This window comes from Aspergillus tubingensis (genome assembly GCF_013340325.1).
Source record: "Aspergillus tubingensis WU-2223L DNA, scaffold_11, whole genome shotgun sequence".
In the NCBI taxonomy this organism is placed as follows: Eukaryota; Fungi; Ascomycota; class Eurotiomycetes; order Eurotiales; family Aspergillaceae; genus Aspergillus; species Aspergillus tubingensis.
This window is the reverse complement of record NW_023336285.1, coordinates 254020-272756: the sequence shown is the minus strand read 5'-3', so window position 1 is coordinate 272756 and position 18737 is coordinate 254020. Positions and strand designations below refer to the sequence as shown.

The 18737-nt window shown below is 50.9% G+C and overlaps 9 protein-coding genes across 9 annotated transcripts; 6 read left to right on the top strand and 3 right to left on the bottom strand.

Annotated features, from left to right (window-relative positions):
* Positions 1–828: 828 nt before the first annotated feature.
* Positions 829–2601, top strand: AtWU_09418 (vitamin H transporter; the record flags this gene model as incomplete). Its single annotated transcript, XM_035504524.1, has 7 exons — positions 829–995; positions 1061–1227; positions 1284–1379; positions 1440–1540; positions 1592–1647; positions 1694–1906; positions 1962–2601. The coding sequence occupies 7 exons, from the start codon at positions 829–831 to the stop codon at positions 2599–2601; spliced, it is 1440 nt and encodes a 479-aa protein (XP_035360417.1).
* Positions 2602–3936: 1335 nt separating this feature from the next.
* On the top strand, positions 3937–5139 carry AtWU_09417 (plasma membrane Pth11-like protein; the record flags this gene model as incomplete). Its single annotated transcript, XM_035504523.1, has 4 exons — positions 3937–4101; positions 4148–4184; positions 4232–4305; positions 4360–5139. The coding sequence occupies 4 exons, from the start codon at positions 3937–3939 to the stop codon at positions 5137–5139; spliced, it is 1056 nt and encodes a 351-aa protein (XP_035360416.1).
* A 497-nt stretch (positions 5140–5636) lies between these two features.
* AtWU_09416 (acetolactate synthase) lies at positions 5637–7551 on the top strand (the record flags this gene model as incomplete). Its single annotated transcript, XM_035504522.1, has 3 exons — positions 5637–5708; positions 5755–5877; positions 5926–7551. 3 exons carry the CDS (start codon positions 5637–5639, stop codon positions 7549–7551), a joined length of 1821 nt encoding a protein of 606 aa, XP_035360415.1.
* A 436-nt stretch (positions 7552–7987) lies between these two features.
* AtWU_09415 (YwbE family protein) lies at positions 7988–8581 on the top strand (the record flags this gene model as incomplete). Its single annotated transcript, XM_035504521.1, has 1 exon — positions 7988–8581. One exon carries the CDS (start codon positions 7988–7990, stop codon positions 8579–8581), a length of 594 nt encoding a protein of 197 aa, XP_035360414.1.
* Positions 8582–8901: 320 nt separating this feature from the next.
* On the bottom strand, positions 8902–10005 carry AtWU_09414 (NADH:flavin oxidoreductase / NADH oxidase family protein; the record flags this gene model as incomplete). Its single annotated transcript, XM_035504520.1, has 2 exons — positions 8902–9759; positions 9817–10005. The coding sequence occupies 2 exons, from the start codon at positions 10003–10005 to the stop codon at positions 8902–8904; spliced, it is 1047 nt and encodes a 348-aa protein (XP_035360413.1).
* A 1089-nt stretch (positions 10006–11094) lies between these two features.
* AtWU_09413 (polyamine transporter) lies at positions 11095–12885 on the bottom strand (the record flags this gene model as incomplete). Its single annotated transcript, XM_035504519.1, has 5 exons — positions 11095–11660; positions 11709–11886; positions 11936–12069; positions 12127–12673; positions 12736–12885. 5 exons carry the CDS (start codon positions 12883–12885, stop codon positions 11095–11097), a joined length of 1575 nt encoding a protein of 524 aa, XP_035360412.1.
* Positions 12886–13290: 405 nt separating this feature from the next.
* AtWU_09412 (uncharacterized protein) lies at positions 13291–14657 on the top strand (the record flags this gene model as incomplete). Its single annotated transcript, XM_035504518.1, has 6 exons — positions 13291–13458; positions 13510–13546; positions 13605–13672; positions 13742–14118; positions 14177–14241; positions 14302–14657. 6 exons carry the CDS (start codon positions 13291–13293, stop codon positions 14655–14657), a joined length of 1071 nt encoding a protein of 356 aa, XP_035360411.1.
* An 815-nt stretch (positions 14658–15472) lies between these two features.
* Positions 15473–16795, top strand: AtWU_09411 (FAD/NAD(P)-binding domain-containing protein; the record flags this gene model as incomplete). The annotated part of the gene is made up of 1 exon (XM_035504517.1): positions 15473–16795. One exon carries the CDS (start codon positions 15473–15475, stop codon positions 16793–16795), a length of 1323 nt encoding a protein of 440 aa, XP_035360410.1.
* A 502-nt stretch (positions 16796–17297) lies between these two features.
* AtWU_09410 (O-methyltransferase) lies at positions 17298–18736 on the bottom strand (the record flags this gene model as incomplete). Its single annotated transcript, XM_035504516.1, has 4 exons — positions 17298–18078; positions 18150–18276; positions 18357–18486; positions 18566–18736. 4 exons carry the CDS (start codon positions 18734–18736, stop codon positions 17298–17300), a joined length of 1209 nt encoding a protein of 402 aa, XP_035360409.1.
* Position 18737: the final 1 nt, after the last annotated feature.

Genomic DNA, 18737 nt, shown 5'->3' with positions numbered 1-18737 from the left:
CACTCTACACCGTACAGTGCTGCTATAAAGTGCATTATGTGGGTAATAACTAATATTCCCTGCAGCACGTGGAGATGACACCCACAGCTGTGAAGGTGCTTGCTATTTATCTATATTGACTAGAGATACAGTCTATTCTGGAGATAAGCCTCCGAATTGGTACTAGAATCCTTGTATGATGAAATAATTCACCGTGGCATTTATATACATTGCTGTGTACATACATTAGGGTTTTAGGCCACCCATCTTGCCAACTGTCCATAGTACTCTTGCAGTAGTTGCATTAAGGCGTCCATGCCGTTCTGCAGGAAGCACGACAGTCATTGGTAGATGCGTGATGGGAAAGGCTCCGACAACTTCCTAATCAAGATAGTCACATATTACTAGTCGCGACTCGAGTACTCAAATCTACAATCTAGCTGCCCGTCCCCTGTTCCTCTGTGAATATGTTAATGGCCAGACTAAACCAGGGTTTGTTCCGCGCATGCAAGACGGCCATGTTGCACTTAGTATATTGGCGTGGGGCGCGCTAAGCGGAGCCACTTTTACCAGCTGAACAACAACGATACCGTACCATATCATCCCGTTAGCTGTATCGACCAATGGGCCAATCTTTACCCTAACCCCCAGCCAGGGATACATTTTCATCAGGACTGGCTTTGTCGCAGTTTTGCCGAAAGATTAATTTCCCTTTCTTCCTTTGCCGCTCGGATTTTCCGAAACTTATCCCTGCTGCATCCTGTACAAAAACAGGGTGTCCCGCAGTGTGGAGGCCGAGTCTCTTCCTTTGCATCCTTCCTCTCCGATTACACAAGGACTGATAGAATCATGGAGCTGGAGAAGACTGAGATTGAGCCACGGGTGGTGGAAGCCTCGACTGGCGACAACATCGACCCAGCTCTAGAGAAGAAGCTCTTGCGCAAGCTGGACTGGAGAGTCATCCCCGCTTTATGGTTTCTGTTCTTGGTGTCCTTCATGGACAGATCGAATATCGGGTGAGAATCTCTACCTGCGCAACCAGTGTTCAATCCCAGAAGTGCTTACGATGAAACGTCTTTAGCAATGCGAAAATTGCAGGCATGAGCAAGGAATTGCACTTGGTCGGAAATGACTACAATCTGGCTGTCACAATGTTTACCGTCGCGTACGTTATTTTTGGCATGCCGGCAAATCTGCTGGTCAAAAAGTTCGGGCCGAAGATGCTGGTGCTGTATATGTTTACATGGGGTAAGATGGCTGGCGGTTACTGATGAGTATGTCTGCTAATGCGGTGACTGCGGTAGGCCTTTTCGTGATGGGTCAGGGTCTCGTCAAGACCGCGAGCGGACTTATCGCTTGCCGCTTTTTTATGGGAATGTGTGAGGCTGGGTTTGTTCCAGGTTAGCGCATGATACATTTCGATTGCGTTGGAGGACGTTCGCTAATACCGAGACAATTAGGTTGCGCATACTTGATCGGAAGTTACTACAAGCGCGATGAGTTTCTTCGACGATACGCCATCTTTTTCAGTGCAAATATGGCCGCAGGAGCATTCAACGGGGTCAGTACTAGTTTCTAAGAGTTGCGGCGACACTCACTGATGCGCTCATAGCTCTTCTCGAGTCTTTTAACACCTTTGAATCTGGACGGATATAAGGGATGGCGTTGGTAAGATTAGCCAGATACGGAGTTTGTCCATTTTCTTACAATCTAGGCTCTTCTTGATCGAGTCCATCATTACCATGGGTGTCAGCCTCATCTGCTACTGGATTGTAGTCCCGTTCCCCGAAGACGCTACATTCCTGACAGCCGAGGAGAAGACATTGCTCCTTGCGCGCCTGAAGGCGGACGGAGGAAGCGTTCGCGACGACCCTATTTCGTTCAAGCGGGTGATCAGCATGGCTGCCGACTGGAAGATATGGATATGGTGGGTATTCTGCGTTCTCCTATCTCGCCATTGACTAACTGAACCCTCATGATAGCGTGCTGGCCTACCTTGGGGCCGAAGAGAGCGCCAGCTCTCTCGTAAACTTTCAACCAACCATCCTGAAGGATCTTGGATGGACTAGCCGCTCCGCTCAGGAACACACCATTCCTGTCTATGCCGTTGCCTTCGTCCTAACCCTATCCTGCGCCTGGCTGAGTGACCATTTGCGACACCGATATGTATTCACTATGATTGGCTCCGTGTTGACGATTATCGGCTGGAGCGTCGAGCTGTCACATGTGCAATCTGCTGGCGTTCGCTATATGGGCATATTTTTCGTGGCATCCGGAGCATTCATCATGATGTCTACGATTGTGGTGTGGTTATGCGTCAACTTGGGCAAAGGCGTGAAGCGCAGTGTTGGAATGGGTCTGCTTCCTGCATTCGGCAATTGCGGTGCCTTTGTGTCTGGCAACGTTTTCATCACCAGTGAATCGCCAAAGTATCCGACCGGATTCGGTGTTGGGTTGGCCTTTGCAGTGGTGGCCGGGCTGGCGTGCACGGTGTATTTTTTCGCCTTGCAAGCGGAGAATCGCCGCAGGGACGGCCAGCCGGCCAAGGAGGAAACATCGGAGATGGCGCCGGAGGCAGATGACCTCGGGGATGCCCATCCGGATTTCCGGTTTCAATTGTAGGCTTAATCTGTGTGGGCTACCACGATCTAGCTTGGACGGGGCCAAGCTCAATTGATTGGATCCACCATGGCGTGGCCACTAAAATAGTATTTTGTACGGCTATGTATAAGGATTACGCCTCAACATCATGTAGCCAACGTTGTTGTAGCACACAGTAGCCTAGGCTCTAGCTTTGAAATATGCAGCTCAAGCTAATGTTGCGTGATTACGTTTCTTCCAATTCCCTCCACGCCGGAGTACAGAGGAGGAGTCTAAATCAATAGGAGGCAGTTGTTCTTAGAACGACAATCCACGGCATTGGGCACCTATCGCCACGCACCTCCCACTGCTTCTTAGGGTACCACTCTTCTCAATGCAGAAGTTATACTCACCGGAATTGCAATCGGTCGTCTGAAACTTGCTCATAGTCTGTACTATCTCAAGACCCTGGACCGAAATTAATCTGACCGGCGATTTCTCCCGTTTCAAACCCTGAGCGCGCGACCGGCAGGGTTACACGTGCTAAGCACTCCAATTTGGCGAGGACAAAGAATCCGTTGAGCGAAAAAATCATTCGTTGTACACTACGGAGTACCTTGACAGGGATCATGATCTAGCGTGGCATGATATATATTGTGTCTTTATTTTAAAGCGTCGAGTGGCCACTGTTCCCTTCGTGGATCCTCGTATCGGGGCCGTTCCGGCCCTAAAGATACGCCACTATGAGCTGGTCTCATATGTGGCCCACCGTGGTTTTATTACCATTTCCTAAGATTTTACGCAAGCTTCACTAGGTGTACGTAAATGACACACATACCCACTGGGAAATTCCAGAGGCAGGGGTCTGTATGTGCATGCGAACCATAGAGAGTCTGAATATCCGGCCGAGTAGAACAGTGGATCGATGGTAAGATTGTCTCGAGACGAACAAATCCTTCCAGATTATGGATTTAGTCGCTAACGGAACAAATGAAAGCGGTGGTATTTGGGAAACTTTGCCGGACCTTTTCAGTGCTCACAGTAGAACGCCCAGAGCTGTATACTGGGCATAGAGTTGGATCCCTCAGACTAATGGAAGAGCTAGGCACGGGAATTAAGGATCCCTGTACCACCGGCATAATTTGAAGCAAAAGCTGTTATTAAGCCTTTGAGCCCAATGCTTGGTTTACTACATAGTAGTCATTTTCTGATGCAGTCGGTTGTCGTTCAGAACCCTATTGACTCCGTGTCGTAGGCTGGCGCTTTCAGTCCCTAACATCCACCTACGCTCGCTTCCGGTTGTCATTCGTTTTATAATTCCTTTTTTTGTTGTTATTAGCCATTGTTTGCTCTTATTCAGGCCACAGCAGCGTCGCCATGGCGGTTAGTCCGCTGGATGTCCCTAATAAAGGCCCTGAGTTTGTCAAAGTAACAGCCGTCTTGACGTGCATTGCATTCGTCCTAGTGGTCTGTCGCCTGACATGGAAGGGCTATGTCCAAGGGAGGTTTGCTGTAGACGATGGGATTATTGCGTTTTCAATGGTAAGTCCTAATCTCCAGTACTAGACGTTTACTCAACCAAAGCCAGGCCATGCAAATTGTCAATACTGTTATGGGTGATTTAGGTATGGTTTCCTACAACCAGATTGCGACTAATACTGAATGTATCCAGCCTGCCACTATGCCTTTGGACGGCACAAAGCCGACATTGTCAGAACAGGCGGCAACATTGTCATGGCCTTGAAGGTTTGCTATCTGATCCAAGTCTGTTGTATGAAGCCTAGCTGATTTTCAGAATAGTTTTTCTGGCTCTTCCAAATCTTCTACAAACTTGTCCTATGCCTTAACAAACTTTCCTTTCTCACCTTCTACCTCCGAGTTTTCCCCAATCGCATCTTCCGCATAATCTGTTGGATTACCATCGGTCTCGTCCTCGCTAGTACCTTCGGTTTCGTTATAGCAACCATCTTCCAATGCACACCCGTTCGTGCCAGCTGGTACAAGCATATCCCTAAGAAGTGCGTCCAGAATGCTCCCTTCCGTTGGTCTTGGGCGGGTTACAATACGGCAATGGATATTTGGGTGTGTTTACTGCCGCTGCCGGTATTAGCGCAGCTACAGCTTGATCGAATTAGAAAGATTGGAGTCATGTTGGTGTTCTGTATGGGACTTTTTGTGTGTGTGACGAGTATCATTCGCATGTGGGCGATGGAGAAGAGCACGACAACGACGGACCCAACCTGGGGGTCGTTCGATGCGTTGCTATGGAGTGCCATCGAGGCTAGTACGGGAATCATCTGCGCTTGCTTGCCGTTCCTGAAACATCCCATTCAGAAGGTCCTGCCTGGTCTGTTTGGTTCCTTGTCAAATGGGTCCAGAAAGAGTCGGAGTCGGACGAGGCCGAGCTATCGGATGAGTCGTTTGGGGTCCCGGTCGGGAAATGGCACGCGGAATGTTGATGTTGATATTGGCGGGGATGAAGATGATTCAGAGAGCGTTGGAAGCCAGGGTCCGATTGCGAAGAACCAGATCATCGTGAAGACGGGCATTTCCATGCACAGTGAAGCGGCATATCCATGAGGCTCGCTGGTCGTGAACCGGGGTGGTGGTATTGACACGTCCGAGCCCTTATACCCACACAGCGCACATAATTGCATTCGCCTTTGCCATCCCTCAGGCCATTGGTTTCACCCTTATTAGCTTCATCTAAGGCTGACCCTTGCTCTTGGCACCGGTTCAGCTGCAGCCACAGTCCATTCTCTGGTCCGGAGCTTGTCCGGAGCTTGTCCGGCCCTCCGTTAGTGGGGACTTAGCCTGCCACTCGGCCGCCCGTAGCGCCCATTAGCCCTGGATGCTTATATTGACGGGTCGATGGTCGGCGCCAAGAGGCCAGGACACTCCTAGCTAGTGGAGACTTCCATCTAGCTGCGTATTGACTTTAGTGTAATACTTATCAATACACGACCCCTCCTCGCTGACACGGGTGGATATGCATTAATCCATCAAGTGGCAGCATAAAGAGGAGGGGCTAACTAGGCATTTGCATCTCCCTGCATACCAATACTTCTAATCGCAAAATGTCACAAGAAACTACAGTTGAGACTGCTCCCCATACTGTGGCGGATGCATTTTTAGAGGCTCTGGCCGAGGTAAAGTGTCTTCAGCTGTCTCATAGACCTTCTCTCACATAAATAGGCTGGCATCGACTACCTTTTCACCGTGCTTGGCTCGGATCATCCTAGCATCATCGAGGCCTATGTCCGCCGTCAAAATGACCCTGCCAGGCAGTACCCCAAGATGGTACTCTTCCAACACGAGGTACGTTTGACACACCCTCAATGATGGCTGTGGTACTGATCGCCCAAGTTCGTGGCCATGTCCGCCGCCGATGGATATGCCCGAATGAGCCACAAGCCGGCCTGTGTGATCGCCCACGTGGACGTGGGGACTGCAGCGCTCGGTCAAGGCCTGCACAATGCATCTAGCGGACGCGCCCCGGTCGTGATCTTCGCCGGTGTCGCTCCATCCACTCTGCTGGGCGAAGCTCCGGGTTCACGCTCGGAGCACGTCCAATGGTACCAGGACATTCGCGACCAGGCTGCGCTCGTGGCACCCTATAGTCGTTTCAGCGCAGAGATCAAGTCGCCGCACAATGTTGGTAGCCTGGTACATCGCGCCGTTCTCATGGCCACCACTGGCTCCCCGGGCCCAGTGTACCTCACTGCCACCCGCGAAATCCTTGCCACACCTATTCCTAGCCCACAAACCCGCCTCAAGCCTGTCCCTTCTTGTCAGCTGGGCTCTCTATCCCCACAAGCAGTAGAACTCATTGGCAGCGCGCTGCTCAATGCAAAGTCACCCCTAGTACTGACCGGATACCTGGGCAGAAACCACAGCGCCGTCCAAGAATTGATCAAATTGGCCGACACCGTCCACGGCCTGAGGGTGTTCGACTCCGAGCTTCGCGAAGTATGCTTCCCAGCTACGCACCCAGCCAGCGTAACGAGAGGAACCGGCGCCGCACCAGCTGTGCAAACCGCAGACGTGATCCTCGTCCTCGACGCCGACGTGCCCTGGATTCCCCGCCGCATCCATCCCTCCCCCGAGGCAGTCATCTTCCACATCGACCTTGACCCACGCAAAGAGCGCATGAACATGTTCGACATTGGAGCAGCAGCTACCTTCCACGCGGATACAGGGCTAGCACTAACCCAGCTCAACGCACACATTACCTCCTCGTCCTCTCTCGCTGATCTCCAGACCAGCTGGACTGATCGACGTGAGGCCCAGCGCACAGCCCACGCCGAAGGTCGCGCCCGCATTGACGCCCGAGCAACCAAGCTCCTCGAGACACCTGATGCACCCTGCAGTGTAGATTTTCTCTGTAGTCGCATTCGTGAACTTGTACCCAACGATACTGTCTTCGTCACCGACTCCGTTACCAATCAAGTTGCCATGACCGAGCAGCTACAACTAACCCGCCCAGGCTCTCATCTGACAAAAGGAGGCAGTGGCCTCGGCTGGGCCGGAGGTGCCTCCATCGGCGTGAAGCTAGCCACAACACGATATGATATCTCTAATCGTCCAGATGTTCGCGTGAAATCCAATACGAATTCACCTTTCATCTGTAACATCACCGGCGACGGGAGTTTTATCTTCTCTGTCCCGTCGGCAGTGTACTGGGCTAGCCATAGATATGGCTGTCCGTTCTTGACTGTGATTCTGAACAATGGTGGGTGGAATGCGACGAGACAGTGTCTAGTGGATGTGCATCCCGGCGGTGAGGCGGCCAGTTTGTCGAGTAAGGAGTTAGGGATCTCATTGGTGGAGGATGGGCCGGATTATGGAGGAATTGCGAAGGCGGCTGCCAATGGTAATTTGTGGGCGACGAGAGTGAGGAGTGTAAAGGAGTTGGATGAGGCGCTGAGGGAGGGGGTTAGGGTTGTGGTTGAGGAGGGGAGAGGGGCTGTGGTGGATGTGGTGGTGCAGTGATTTAGAAGGCCGTGATCATCCCATATTCATTTTCAGTTATTGTGAGATTCCTGTGGTTTGAATATAGCAGGGCGATTCCACTTGAGGCGATAGTACTTGCTCTTCAACTGCGTAGGCCGCAGCAAGAGGTTGTTCAGGGCCTCTCTATAGTCGAGGTATTTTTCCCACCAAAAACATGATACACCTCACCACAGACCTGAAATACACATGCAGAAAGTAATTTCGGTCAAATCAGCTGTGCCAATATACCAATCCCATATCATCGCACCTCATATTCACAGCAACCCATTTGGTAGGGAGTACCCCTGTCCACCAATCACACCGAACTAATCACGTGCCAAGCCTACTCTCCACCCATTTAACCGCAATCTTATCATCACAAACTCATCCATTAACACTCACCAACACCCATAACTTCCCCAACATAAAGATAAAGATGATGCCACCCACAACCCAACAGGTCCGTCCTGGCGCAGGAGTACATATCGTCCTAAAAAAAGACCAACCAACTGGCCGCACAGTCAGCGGTACTGTCGGTGAGGTATTGACGCGGGGTAATCATCCGAGGGGGATCAAAGTCCGCTTAACGGATGGGAGAGTGGGGAGGGTGCAGGCTATGAATACTAATCCTAGCTCTAACTCTAACCTTGGTGGTACGGAAGGTATGGGTGTTGAGCAAGGGGACCTGGAGCAGGGAAGTTCCTGGGGAGGAGGTAGAGGTGGGCGGAGAGGTGGTAGGAGGGGCGGAGGGAGAGGTTATCTGGGTGGTGGCGGGGATGAAGGAGAGGTGCCAGCGGAGAGTGTGGGGTTGGATGCGTATGTTACTCCTGGGTATGGGGGGAGGCAGAGGGGGAAGAAGGGTAGGGGCAAGGGTGCTGATGGGGCTGTGGATGGTGTTGCTGATGTAGTGGCTTCTGGGGTGGAAGGGGTAGGTAGTATGGATGCAGGGGTTATTCGGTGTCCGGTCTGTGACGTGTTTGAGGGCGATGAAGCTGCTGTTGCGCATCATGTTGCGCAGCATTTTGATTGAGATACCATCGATGATTTCATGCACTATCTCGTGTGGTCGTGAATATGAGATGGATGATCTAGATGGGTTCATATCCGTTTCATACCTGGCTATCTGAATCTCACGACTGGATACTACTTTTCTGGGTATCTACCTTTGTATTCGCGAGAGCTTGTGCAGCACGGGGGCTATGGACAACGTCTGAGCCACCACAGGAAAAGGGACAAAACAGCCGCATATGACGCGACTTCCAGACAACTGTCGAGGGTGTGAAACAGATATCGACAAAGAAAACCCCTGAAGCGAACCACTGTCTCTAGTCATCTGTCAGACGTGAGACGTTACTTCATATTATGAACCGCCAAATGCACCACAGCGGAAACCCCAACCAGACTCAAGCACATCTTTGCCTGCAACTCAACACACCACAACACATGCCTCACCCCAATGATCTTCACCACGTCCTGTACCAGAAGTGGGACTTTGTTGAACGCTGCAAAGATCTCCCCAACACGACTACCCCGCTGCTGCTGCTGTCGCCGCTGGTTCACCGGCGCTGAGACCAGCGTCTCACATGCAGACGGCAACAGACTGGTCTGAACGAGAATCAACGCTATAAATGAAGGGAAGAAAAGCAACAATTGTGCGGCGAGCATGACTCCCGACACCAAGATGTCGGACCCGACAATACCCGACAAGTATGCCTTCGTGATCTCCGTGGTGGCGGACGGTGCGAGGTCGCTGTCAAACATGGCAGGTACATGCATCATAAACGATTCAGCAACCGCATATAGTGCCGTGGCCGGTACCAAAGCTTTCCATCGTTGGCGATCGCGAGAATCTGGCACGAAGCGCTGCTGGTCCCTTGGAAGTATGGTGCGCGCTGTCCACAAGAAATGGTATTCAGCGAGCAGCACCGAGGAGACGACATACGCGACCGGGCCAGGAAGAAATAATGCTTTCATTAGCATTTGCTTCGTGCACAAGTGCTTTACCCAATAGCTGGAGGCGGAGCCAATGCCATTCAGGAGGAGACGTAAACTACCCTTGCGGTACAGGGTGGCGATGGTTTGGAGTAGGTGACGGCTGGATGGACCAGGCTTCTTGCCGCTCAGTTCAGGAATGTATCTAGAAGCCTGATTTTCCACACTTTCAAGTATGAGAATAGACATCAAAACATGTCCAAGGATATACCGGATCTGAAGCCTGTCAATATGCCATTTTGGGGGGAAGTTTCTTTTAGGTCCCTGACTTACCAGCCCGCTCAAAATGATGTTGATAACAATAGGTACCATCACTAATACATTATCGGAATGTGTAGCTTCATGTTTCCATATGGCATGAGCTTGTGCAAGCAGAGGATCGTCTCCAGCAGAGTGGATAAAGGTATTGAGCAACGTGCGAAAGAGGGTCACTAACAAGCGAGGGGATGGGGCGTATGCCATCGTGCTGTAGATAATAAGTCTACAAAGAAAGACTGACAGTCAGAAACAGCAGGATGACGGGAAGATAAAGCTCATGCGGTACAAAGCTTAGGGTGAAAGTGGAAAACACCAGTTCCTGGCTGATCGATAGGTCCAAACTACTTAGACTAGGCAGAAGCGCAAACCGCCAATAGAACCCGGTAATCATTAAAGCTAAGGGCGAGACCCTTTGTAACGGTGGAGCTTATCTTGGTACTTTGACCCCTTATGGGGCCCTGGATAGACCCTTATTGGATCTTAATGTGAGACATGCTTGCTTGTAAGACCGATGGGCGGGCAGTAGCATACACGTGGCTTCAACATCACATCGTTTTGTGTGATGGGATGAAACGCAATGCCAATATTGGCACGGTGGTTTGTCCATGCATGCTCTGCAAGATAGTAATGTGGTTTGGATATTCATATGCTTGATTTTAGAGAGAGATAATTTTTGAACGCAGAGTACAGGGGCCATATCCAGCTGGCTTAAATTACCTTTTCCTACGTGAGCTTCTTGGGATGGGAAATGGAGTCTTGCCGCAATGCGTTAGTGGGCCGGCTGATGTCTGACTGGGGTGCAGTTGGATTGAGGGTGCTGACAGGGCCCTCCATTAGGGCGCGCCAAACGGCCCCATGGAATCCAGAACTTCAGTTGAGATGAAGGGATGGTATGAACTATGATAAACTGTATGAAACAGATTTAAATCTCCCACATTAGTTTTCTCGGACACCCTTCAGTTCCGGACATCCGCTATGAGATTTACCAGCAGTAAATCACATAACCTCGGCTACTCACAAGAGCAAGGGTACTCTCGCTGTGCCTCATCCAAAATTAACGATTGAATCAACAAATTGATGAATACTGGTATCTTTTACAATAAGCAACGCTGTTGTGGTACAGTGGATCAGGCACATAGCATCAATTACCTCATATTTCCGATAACACATATCGCCAGTTGGGTGATTACACAAAGAAATTGCTTTTTGCTAAGGTTCACCTGGCATCCCCAAGAGTTGAACCCGTAACCTCATCTGTGGCATTGCTATAGCAGATCCTTCTGCTCTAACATCCTACGGTCCCTCCTCGTCGCTGGTATATATAACCTTGGCCCCAATCTCACTAGGAGCGAACTTGGCCAAGGACCGCTCCCTCAAGCTAGCCCCAAACATCATCAACACAACCACGAACCCAAATGCAAAGATGGAAAAGAAAGCCATCATTCCATATACCCAACCGAAGCCCACCCGGGCAACCCACTGATTGATGAAGAACGGCACAACCAACCCCAGCGTAAGACGGTACGCGCCCATGAAAGCACCCACCTCGGTGGGCTGCGAAGCGACGCATTCGATCATATAGGTTACAGCGACGGGAACAGAGCTCATAGAAGCAAAGGTGATGAGATAGGCACCTAAAGCGAGGACCATGTAGTGTAGATGGTATTGCAAAGCAGAGCCAACGATGCCGAGGCCGATGGGAAGAACGATGAGGGAGGGGATCCAGAGGGCATGTAGCCTACACTCGGGTTTCCATACGCCCTTTTCGCGCGTGCGACAGATCCATAGAGCGATCCGGTCATTGCAGAGGTAGCCCCATAGTTCGGCTGTCAGCAGGCCAACCCAGAGGGAGAAGATGACTTTGGTGGTTAGCCTTTGGAGTAATTGAGAGGGAGAGGAAGACGTACAGAGGGCGTTTCGCTGAGGACTGAATCCCCATCCGCCAACTGAGACAGGTTTCTCCAGCCACACAGTCAAGAGGCTGTGTGTTGCAACGAACCAGCCGAAAGATGCCAGTTGGAAGATGCCAATAAGGAGACCGACGGGTGAGAGACCAATGCGGAATGGTAGGTGAGCGACGCGACCCTGCATTTGAGTCAGAGATTGATTGATAGGAGGAGGAGACGAAGGCTACTAGTTCTGCGCGGGAAATCCCTGTCTTATGAGGAAGCAGGGTGGCCATTCGGTTAGCCCAGAAGCTCTTAGGCTTGACAGCGGATAATGTCTCCCCGTCGCGAAAGTATCTGGTCTCTTCCAGGAAAAGGAAAGCTACAATAAGATAAGACAGATGCCCACCTGTTATTCACTTCAGGGCTATACACCTACCAAGGATCAGAACGACTCCCTGTGCGATGACAATCCACCAGAACACCCAGGGCCAATCGGTATGCTGGACGATGAACCCCCCAAAGGTCGGGCCCGCAACAGTGCCAAACAGAAAGGAGACATGAAAAACGGCATATGCCTTGCCACGCTCGTGGAGGAAGAACATGTCATACACCGCTCCCACGCCAACGATGGACGGAATTGATCCAAAAATGCCGTCAAAGAGACGCGATGCAACGAAACGCTCGTAGTCGCCTCTGCTTGTCATGCAAGCTGACCAAATCGCACAGGCCATCGCTAACACAAGGCACCAGAATATGATGGCAGCGCGACCAAGTGCCTGCGCCACGGGATTAATCAACAATGGCCCATAAGCAATACCTGCAATCGAGGCAGATATAGTGTACGTGATGTCTATAAGTTCCTTGTCCCAATTTTTGGCCTGGTCCTTCATAGCAAGTTGGTTAGCGAGATCTAATGCGGTCCCCGCGAACCCTGCCATGCAGAGAATAGTCAGATTTCTTAGCTTCCTTCCTCTGTCCCAATTCTGGTGAGCAGTCAGTATTCAGTGGGGACAGAGTTAATGATGAAAGGAGATAAACAACATGCCAATGGGTCTTCAGGATCCTGGGATGGTTGCGGAACTAAGACGATGCCGTCCTTTGTACGTAGCCCATCACTTGATGAGTCAAAGGGTTTAAGCGCCGCATGATCCTTGGTATACAAAGCATTAGATGAATCAGCTGTAGACATGACCATTTTTCTTGGCTCTCGGCACAGGCGTGGAAAGTATTGTTATTGACAACAGGGATTGCGACCGCGTACGCGCAAGAGAGTTTGGGAAAAGCAAAACTTCCGACTGCAATTTGACAGGGGGTAATGTGCTCACTATATGCTAGATCCTGTGGTACGAACGGCGCCCTTTTTGTGGGACATGCTAAGTTCTAGGCCATCCTGATTGCTGGACTAGACCGGGGTTGTCCCGAATGCCTGCATCCGCCAGCCTCTCCGTCCTACGATGGCGTCTCAGAGTGACCGGGGGTTTTATGAGGCATGCCTTACACCCTGGTTGGATATATTATAGCCTTACTGACTTATAAGTAAATCAACTGGCAATGTCTGACACAGACAAAGAGTGAATAGTTCTGATATGCCGAGCACACCATGGGGCTGACTTTGACGGGCGCGTACAACACCAGACAGCTACAGATTGTCATCATCAATAGCATCCTGGTCGTATTGTCAATTTCAACAGTTTTCCTGAGACTCTGGGCGCGCAGGTTACAGGGTCTGAGTCTGTTTATAGAAGACTACCTGAGTATTGTCGCTCTAGTAAGGAATTCGCTCGTTGCTTCCTGCGAAGACACGCTGATGTTATCAAAGGCTTTGGCTCTTGCAGTTAATGCACTTCTCTTCCAAAGTGACTGATCCTTCTAGTCATAGCCATTGGAAACGTGATCGCTAATAGTGATTTGAAGGTCTCCACGCCGGCGTTGGGGAACATGTCGATACGCTTTCCGCTGCTACTATTCAGGAATATTCCTTGGTATTTGCCATTATTTCCCGTGACAGTCGAGGGATAGAACTGAGGCTGACCACGAATCCGGTAGGATAGAACCTCTATGTGATGCAGCTCTTTTGGAATACATGCCTTCCGGTCATCAAGCTGTCTATCGTCTTATTTCACCAGCGCATTTTTCCAGTGCCTTCCATGATATTTGCGTGCCGCTCGGTCATGTTGTTCTTGGCTGCGTGGTACGTTGCATTTCAAACAACTGCCATCTTCCAATGTATCCCAATACATCACGAGTGGCAAAAAAAGACCACTAAAGGGCACTGCATAGACTTTGTCCCTTTCGTGACCACACTAGCTGCGACCAACTTGTGCACCGACGTCCTTTTGTTGGTTTTGCCCACACGAGAGATCTGGAAACTCCAAATCCCCTGGCCTAGGAAGATAGGTTTGTCGATTATATTCACTCTGGGTATCATGTACGATATCTGCGACGTTTTTCAGAAGTCCAGCGGTCTGACCATCATGGATTGATAGTGTCTGCGCCATCTCGATTGTGCGTCTCGGAAACCTGATTGCAATCAGTGATTCGGATATCACTTGTATGATTTCTATTGCTTGTCACTCGTTGCGAGACTTACTAATTGAATTCGGTCTGATAGGGTCAGATACTTACTCCCACCTGTGGACTGCGATCGAGAGCAGCCTCGGGGTGGTGGTATCCTGCCTGCCCAGCTTGATGCCAATCGTGCGCCTAGTCAGGGACAGAAAATTGCGGCGCAGCGGAAAATCTTTTAGTCGTCCCCAGGATGGCTCATCTTCCTACCCCAGCTATGTGCGACCGCCGTACGAGCTGTCAAAGCTGTCAAATCATGTTACCTCGGGAGCAAGTCGGACACGGCATCGGTCAGGAAGTAGTCGCTCAGACTTAATCCAGAAGGCTATTGGGGATATTGAGATCGTCACTGAGATTAATCAACAGGTGGAGTCGGCCAGTCAATGTGGCTTCGAGACTTAGCCTTAGTCTACATCTAGTGGCTCGACCGGCCGCTCGATGCTTGCCAGCCCTTTTCATGAGGCTTGGCCCAAAAGTTATGTCCTTGAGGTTACACGTTAAAGGAACCTTCGCTCTGGAATTTCATATATTGGGAAATTGCATTGTTTGAAGAATAGACCGTGGGTACTGCATATCAAACGACGATGATGTTGGCATTTTACGTCACTTGGTCTCGTTCCCGTCCTGAACGTATAGCCGACCGTGGCTGCGGTGTGCACATTATCGCGGAGGATGATAGGCCGATATACGTACGATGCTGATGCAGTCCCCTGCTAGGATAGCTCTTAGCGGCATCGCTAAATCTTATCCTGGTCTCGCGACGAGTCAGGGTCACCGGTACGCGTACCCCGCGTGACAAGATTTGATCGCTTGTGAGTTGGAAAATACTGCCATCACTCTTGGGATTTCGAACTTATCTTCTAGCAACGTCTTCGCGCGCTCTCTGTAGGGGATATCATCGATCATCTCAATAAGCTTTGGGGCACACTTGGCAAGCTTGGGGGACCGCCGGGGAACGGGGGAGCCCGACCCGGTGTGCTTAGCAAGCTCACTACCAGACCCTAGCGTAGACACTAGGAGCTTTCTGACCACCAAAGAACCCTTAGCTCAGAACGCTAGAAAGTAGCCATTCCGAAGCAGCTTACCCCTCCTTCTAGCCCGCGTTGTCGTTCTACCATGTCAAATAATTGTCCCTGCGTATACCAACGTAGCGCACTAACCGGATCGCCCGTGAAGATCTGCCCAGAATTTTGCATGCAACAAGAACCCATCCAGACATGACCGTGTCCAACAATGACAAACCTCTCCGAATCGCCATTATCGGTGGCGGTATCGCAGGTGTCACCCTCCTCCTGGCACTGTTGAAGCACACCTCCCGTCAGAATGTCGTACCGCACCTTTATGAAGCCACTCCAGAGTTCTCTGAGATTGGGGCGGGAATCGCCTTCGGGTCAAACTCCATTCGTGCCATGGAGCTCATTGACACCGAGTTAGCAGCGGCATACAATCGGCATGCAACATTTCAGCCAGATACGGGCGCCTTGGATAAGAAGCTTTGGTCTAGTTATCGAATGGGCATGGATGGAAAAGGCGCGCCGTCGAACAGTCTGAAAGCAGGCGAATACCTGCACGAGGTGCATGCGCCGGTTGCAAGGAGTAGCGTTCATCGCGCACGGTTTCTTGAGGCCATGACCGAACTATTGCCACCTGAAGAGGGGTACGTGAGTTTCGGCAAAAGACTGTTATCGATCGATGAGGGAACAGACGGAGCCACAGTGCACTTCGCAGATGGGACCTCCGTATATGTCGATGCAGTTCTCGGGTGTGATGGAATCAAGTCCCGAGTGCGGCAAATTCTGCTCGAAGGAGAGGAGGCAGCTAATGCTGTCTTCACAGGTAAATATGCGTATCGAGGCCTGATCCCGATGGATGAAGCAGTTGCCGCTCTAGGAGAGTACACAGCACGCAATAACCATTTTCACTGGGGATACGGCGGCCATCTCTTGACTTTTCCGATTGAGCACGGCAAGACAATGAATGTCGTGGCCTTCCGGACAAAGGAAAATCGTGTTTGGGAGCATGGGTCACAGTGGGTGCTACCAGGAAACAAGAAACAGATGTTGCAGGACTTTGAGGGCTGGGGACCAGATGTCCGAGCCATCTTGTCATTGATGCGGAATGCAGATATATGGGCCATGTTTGATCATGCGCCCGCTAGGACCTATCACCGGGATGGTCGCATCTGTCTCGTGGGAGATGCAGCCCATGCAAGTACACCGCATCAGGGCGCTGGAGCCGGTATGGCAGTGGAAGACGTCTTTGTTCTATCTCGTCTCTTGGGTGAAGTCCGTGAGAAGAGCCACTTGGAGCGGGCATTCATGGCGTATGATGCCGTGCGAAGACCTCGCACTCAGCAACTTGTGCGCACTAGTCGGGATGCCGGCATGCTCTATGAGTGCCAAAAGGAGGGTGTGTTGGATGATGTTGGCAAAATTCGCGAGGATTTGGACATGCGCATGCGCTGGATCTGGGAGCTAGATGTGGAGCAGCACCTGCAAGATGCGTTGGATATTTTTCATACTACACACGGACCGGTGTAAACACTTACTTCGGATCGCAACGTTGTTTTCTCTGCGTACCTTGTCGGGACTGCTGTTGATTGTATATTGAGCATTAGGGTATAAATTCCTATAATTTTGGCACGATACTAATGGACATATAATGGCTGCAAGAGCAATTCCCAATAGCCGGATAGACACCAAGATGTAGCCCCGGAGCCTATCGAGCGACAAATACTCATAATCGGCCATACTACTCCACGGACCGTTTGAGAACAAACACCAGCTTTACCAAAGCGACTAAGGTATTCGGAACCCACTTGGCATGCAACAATTGGAGTTCCCATACGAATCAGGCAACAATGCTATTAGTGAAGAGTCTCTAGTATCGACACTCTATCATCGCTCGATGGTGATCTCTACGTAGTGCCCAAAAGCAAAAGCATTGTTATCATAAAACTATTGGGGAAAAAGATTATAAGGGTTTCCTTTACCTCTACTATATCCTGACGTCTCTTGATCGATTGACAGCAAATGACACTAGTTAAACACGAACGGCCTCAAACAAAGCATTGGACCCCGTTCCCTGATCGTCCGAGCGCCAGACTTTGACGACCTTGAATCCGGCACGCTCCAAAAGACTCAGCCACTGCTTATCCGTGCGCTCCAGCGAAGAAAACATATTCATCATGATGAGATCGACGCTGGTATTGAACCGCGGTACCCAGGTTTCGGGAACAGTATTCTCATTGATCAGCAGCACGGAATCGTCAGCCATTGCCTCCCAAACACGTTGCAGCGCCTGTAAGGCCTGCTTATCCGGCCAGTCATGCAGCACCGTCCGCATATAGTAAGCTTTGGCGCCACGCACAGGCTGCGCATCGAACATGCTGTAGCTAACAGCTTCAACGCCATCTGGAAGAGGCTCCTTGATGTCCTGAATGACCTCAGGGAGGTCCTGAAGCACCAGGCGGCCAATGGGGCTTCTCTTTTTCTTGAATGCTTGCAAATCGTGACCCTTGCCGCCGCCAATATCGACCAAGAATACGCGCTCTTCCCCCACATTATCACCGGTGGCCAGTGACAGCCGCTCTTGCCAGGGGTAGAAGTCATACCACTGAGCGCCCTCCACTGCGCGATTGCTGGTCTCCATCACTGTGTTGAAAGCATGCTGCTCGGCCGGGTCCTGTGCAAGCCATTCGAAGTGGTGCAGGGTGGTCCCGTACGCTAGCTGGAAAGGAGTGTCGTAGGCGTCATCTGGGGTGCGATATCCTCGGGCTTCGAGAAAGTCATGCGTAAATGCAGAGGCACGGAAGTTGACGTGACTGAGCGTAATGTTTAGATGTTAGTCACACTGTTTCTCCCTCACCCTCGAATTTGGGATTAGGTCACGTACAAGTTCTTGATAACCTCGCTAGGCGGAGCGCCTGTGGCGAACGCCAAAGCCAAAGGCTGGGGCTTATACTTTTCGACACCAGGTTCGGTGAACAGGCGGTTAGCAATGAGGAGGCGCATAATTCTGACTGTAGCGTGAATGCCATCATATTAATAAGATATTGAGAAGGACTGGGAGAATTGTACTGCTTGGAAAGAATCATCTTACCCAGCAGGTCCTTGTCGCCCTTGGTCTTTTCATTCAACTGGTCAAGAGACAGTTCAACACCGTCGGTAGCGGCAAATGCATCAAAGACTCCCATTCCAATAGCAGTGCGGATTGCGACTAGGGGATGATGCTGCGACGAGATCCCAGTGGCATTAAGTTAGCTAATTGAGATTTGCTTTTTCAGATCAATCAAGTACTAGGCGCCCTACCGCCCAGCAGATGTTCAGCACTGTCTGGATAGGGGGCTCCACGGCTGCACGCAGTTGGTCCAACATATCGAGAAGTTCGAACCGTGCTGAGTCTGGGATATCGCCGGTAGGCGAAAGCTTGGGTAGTGCGTCTTTGATAGTCGCAGTTACGTCGGCGATGGTCTGAGCCATT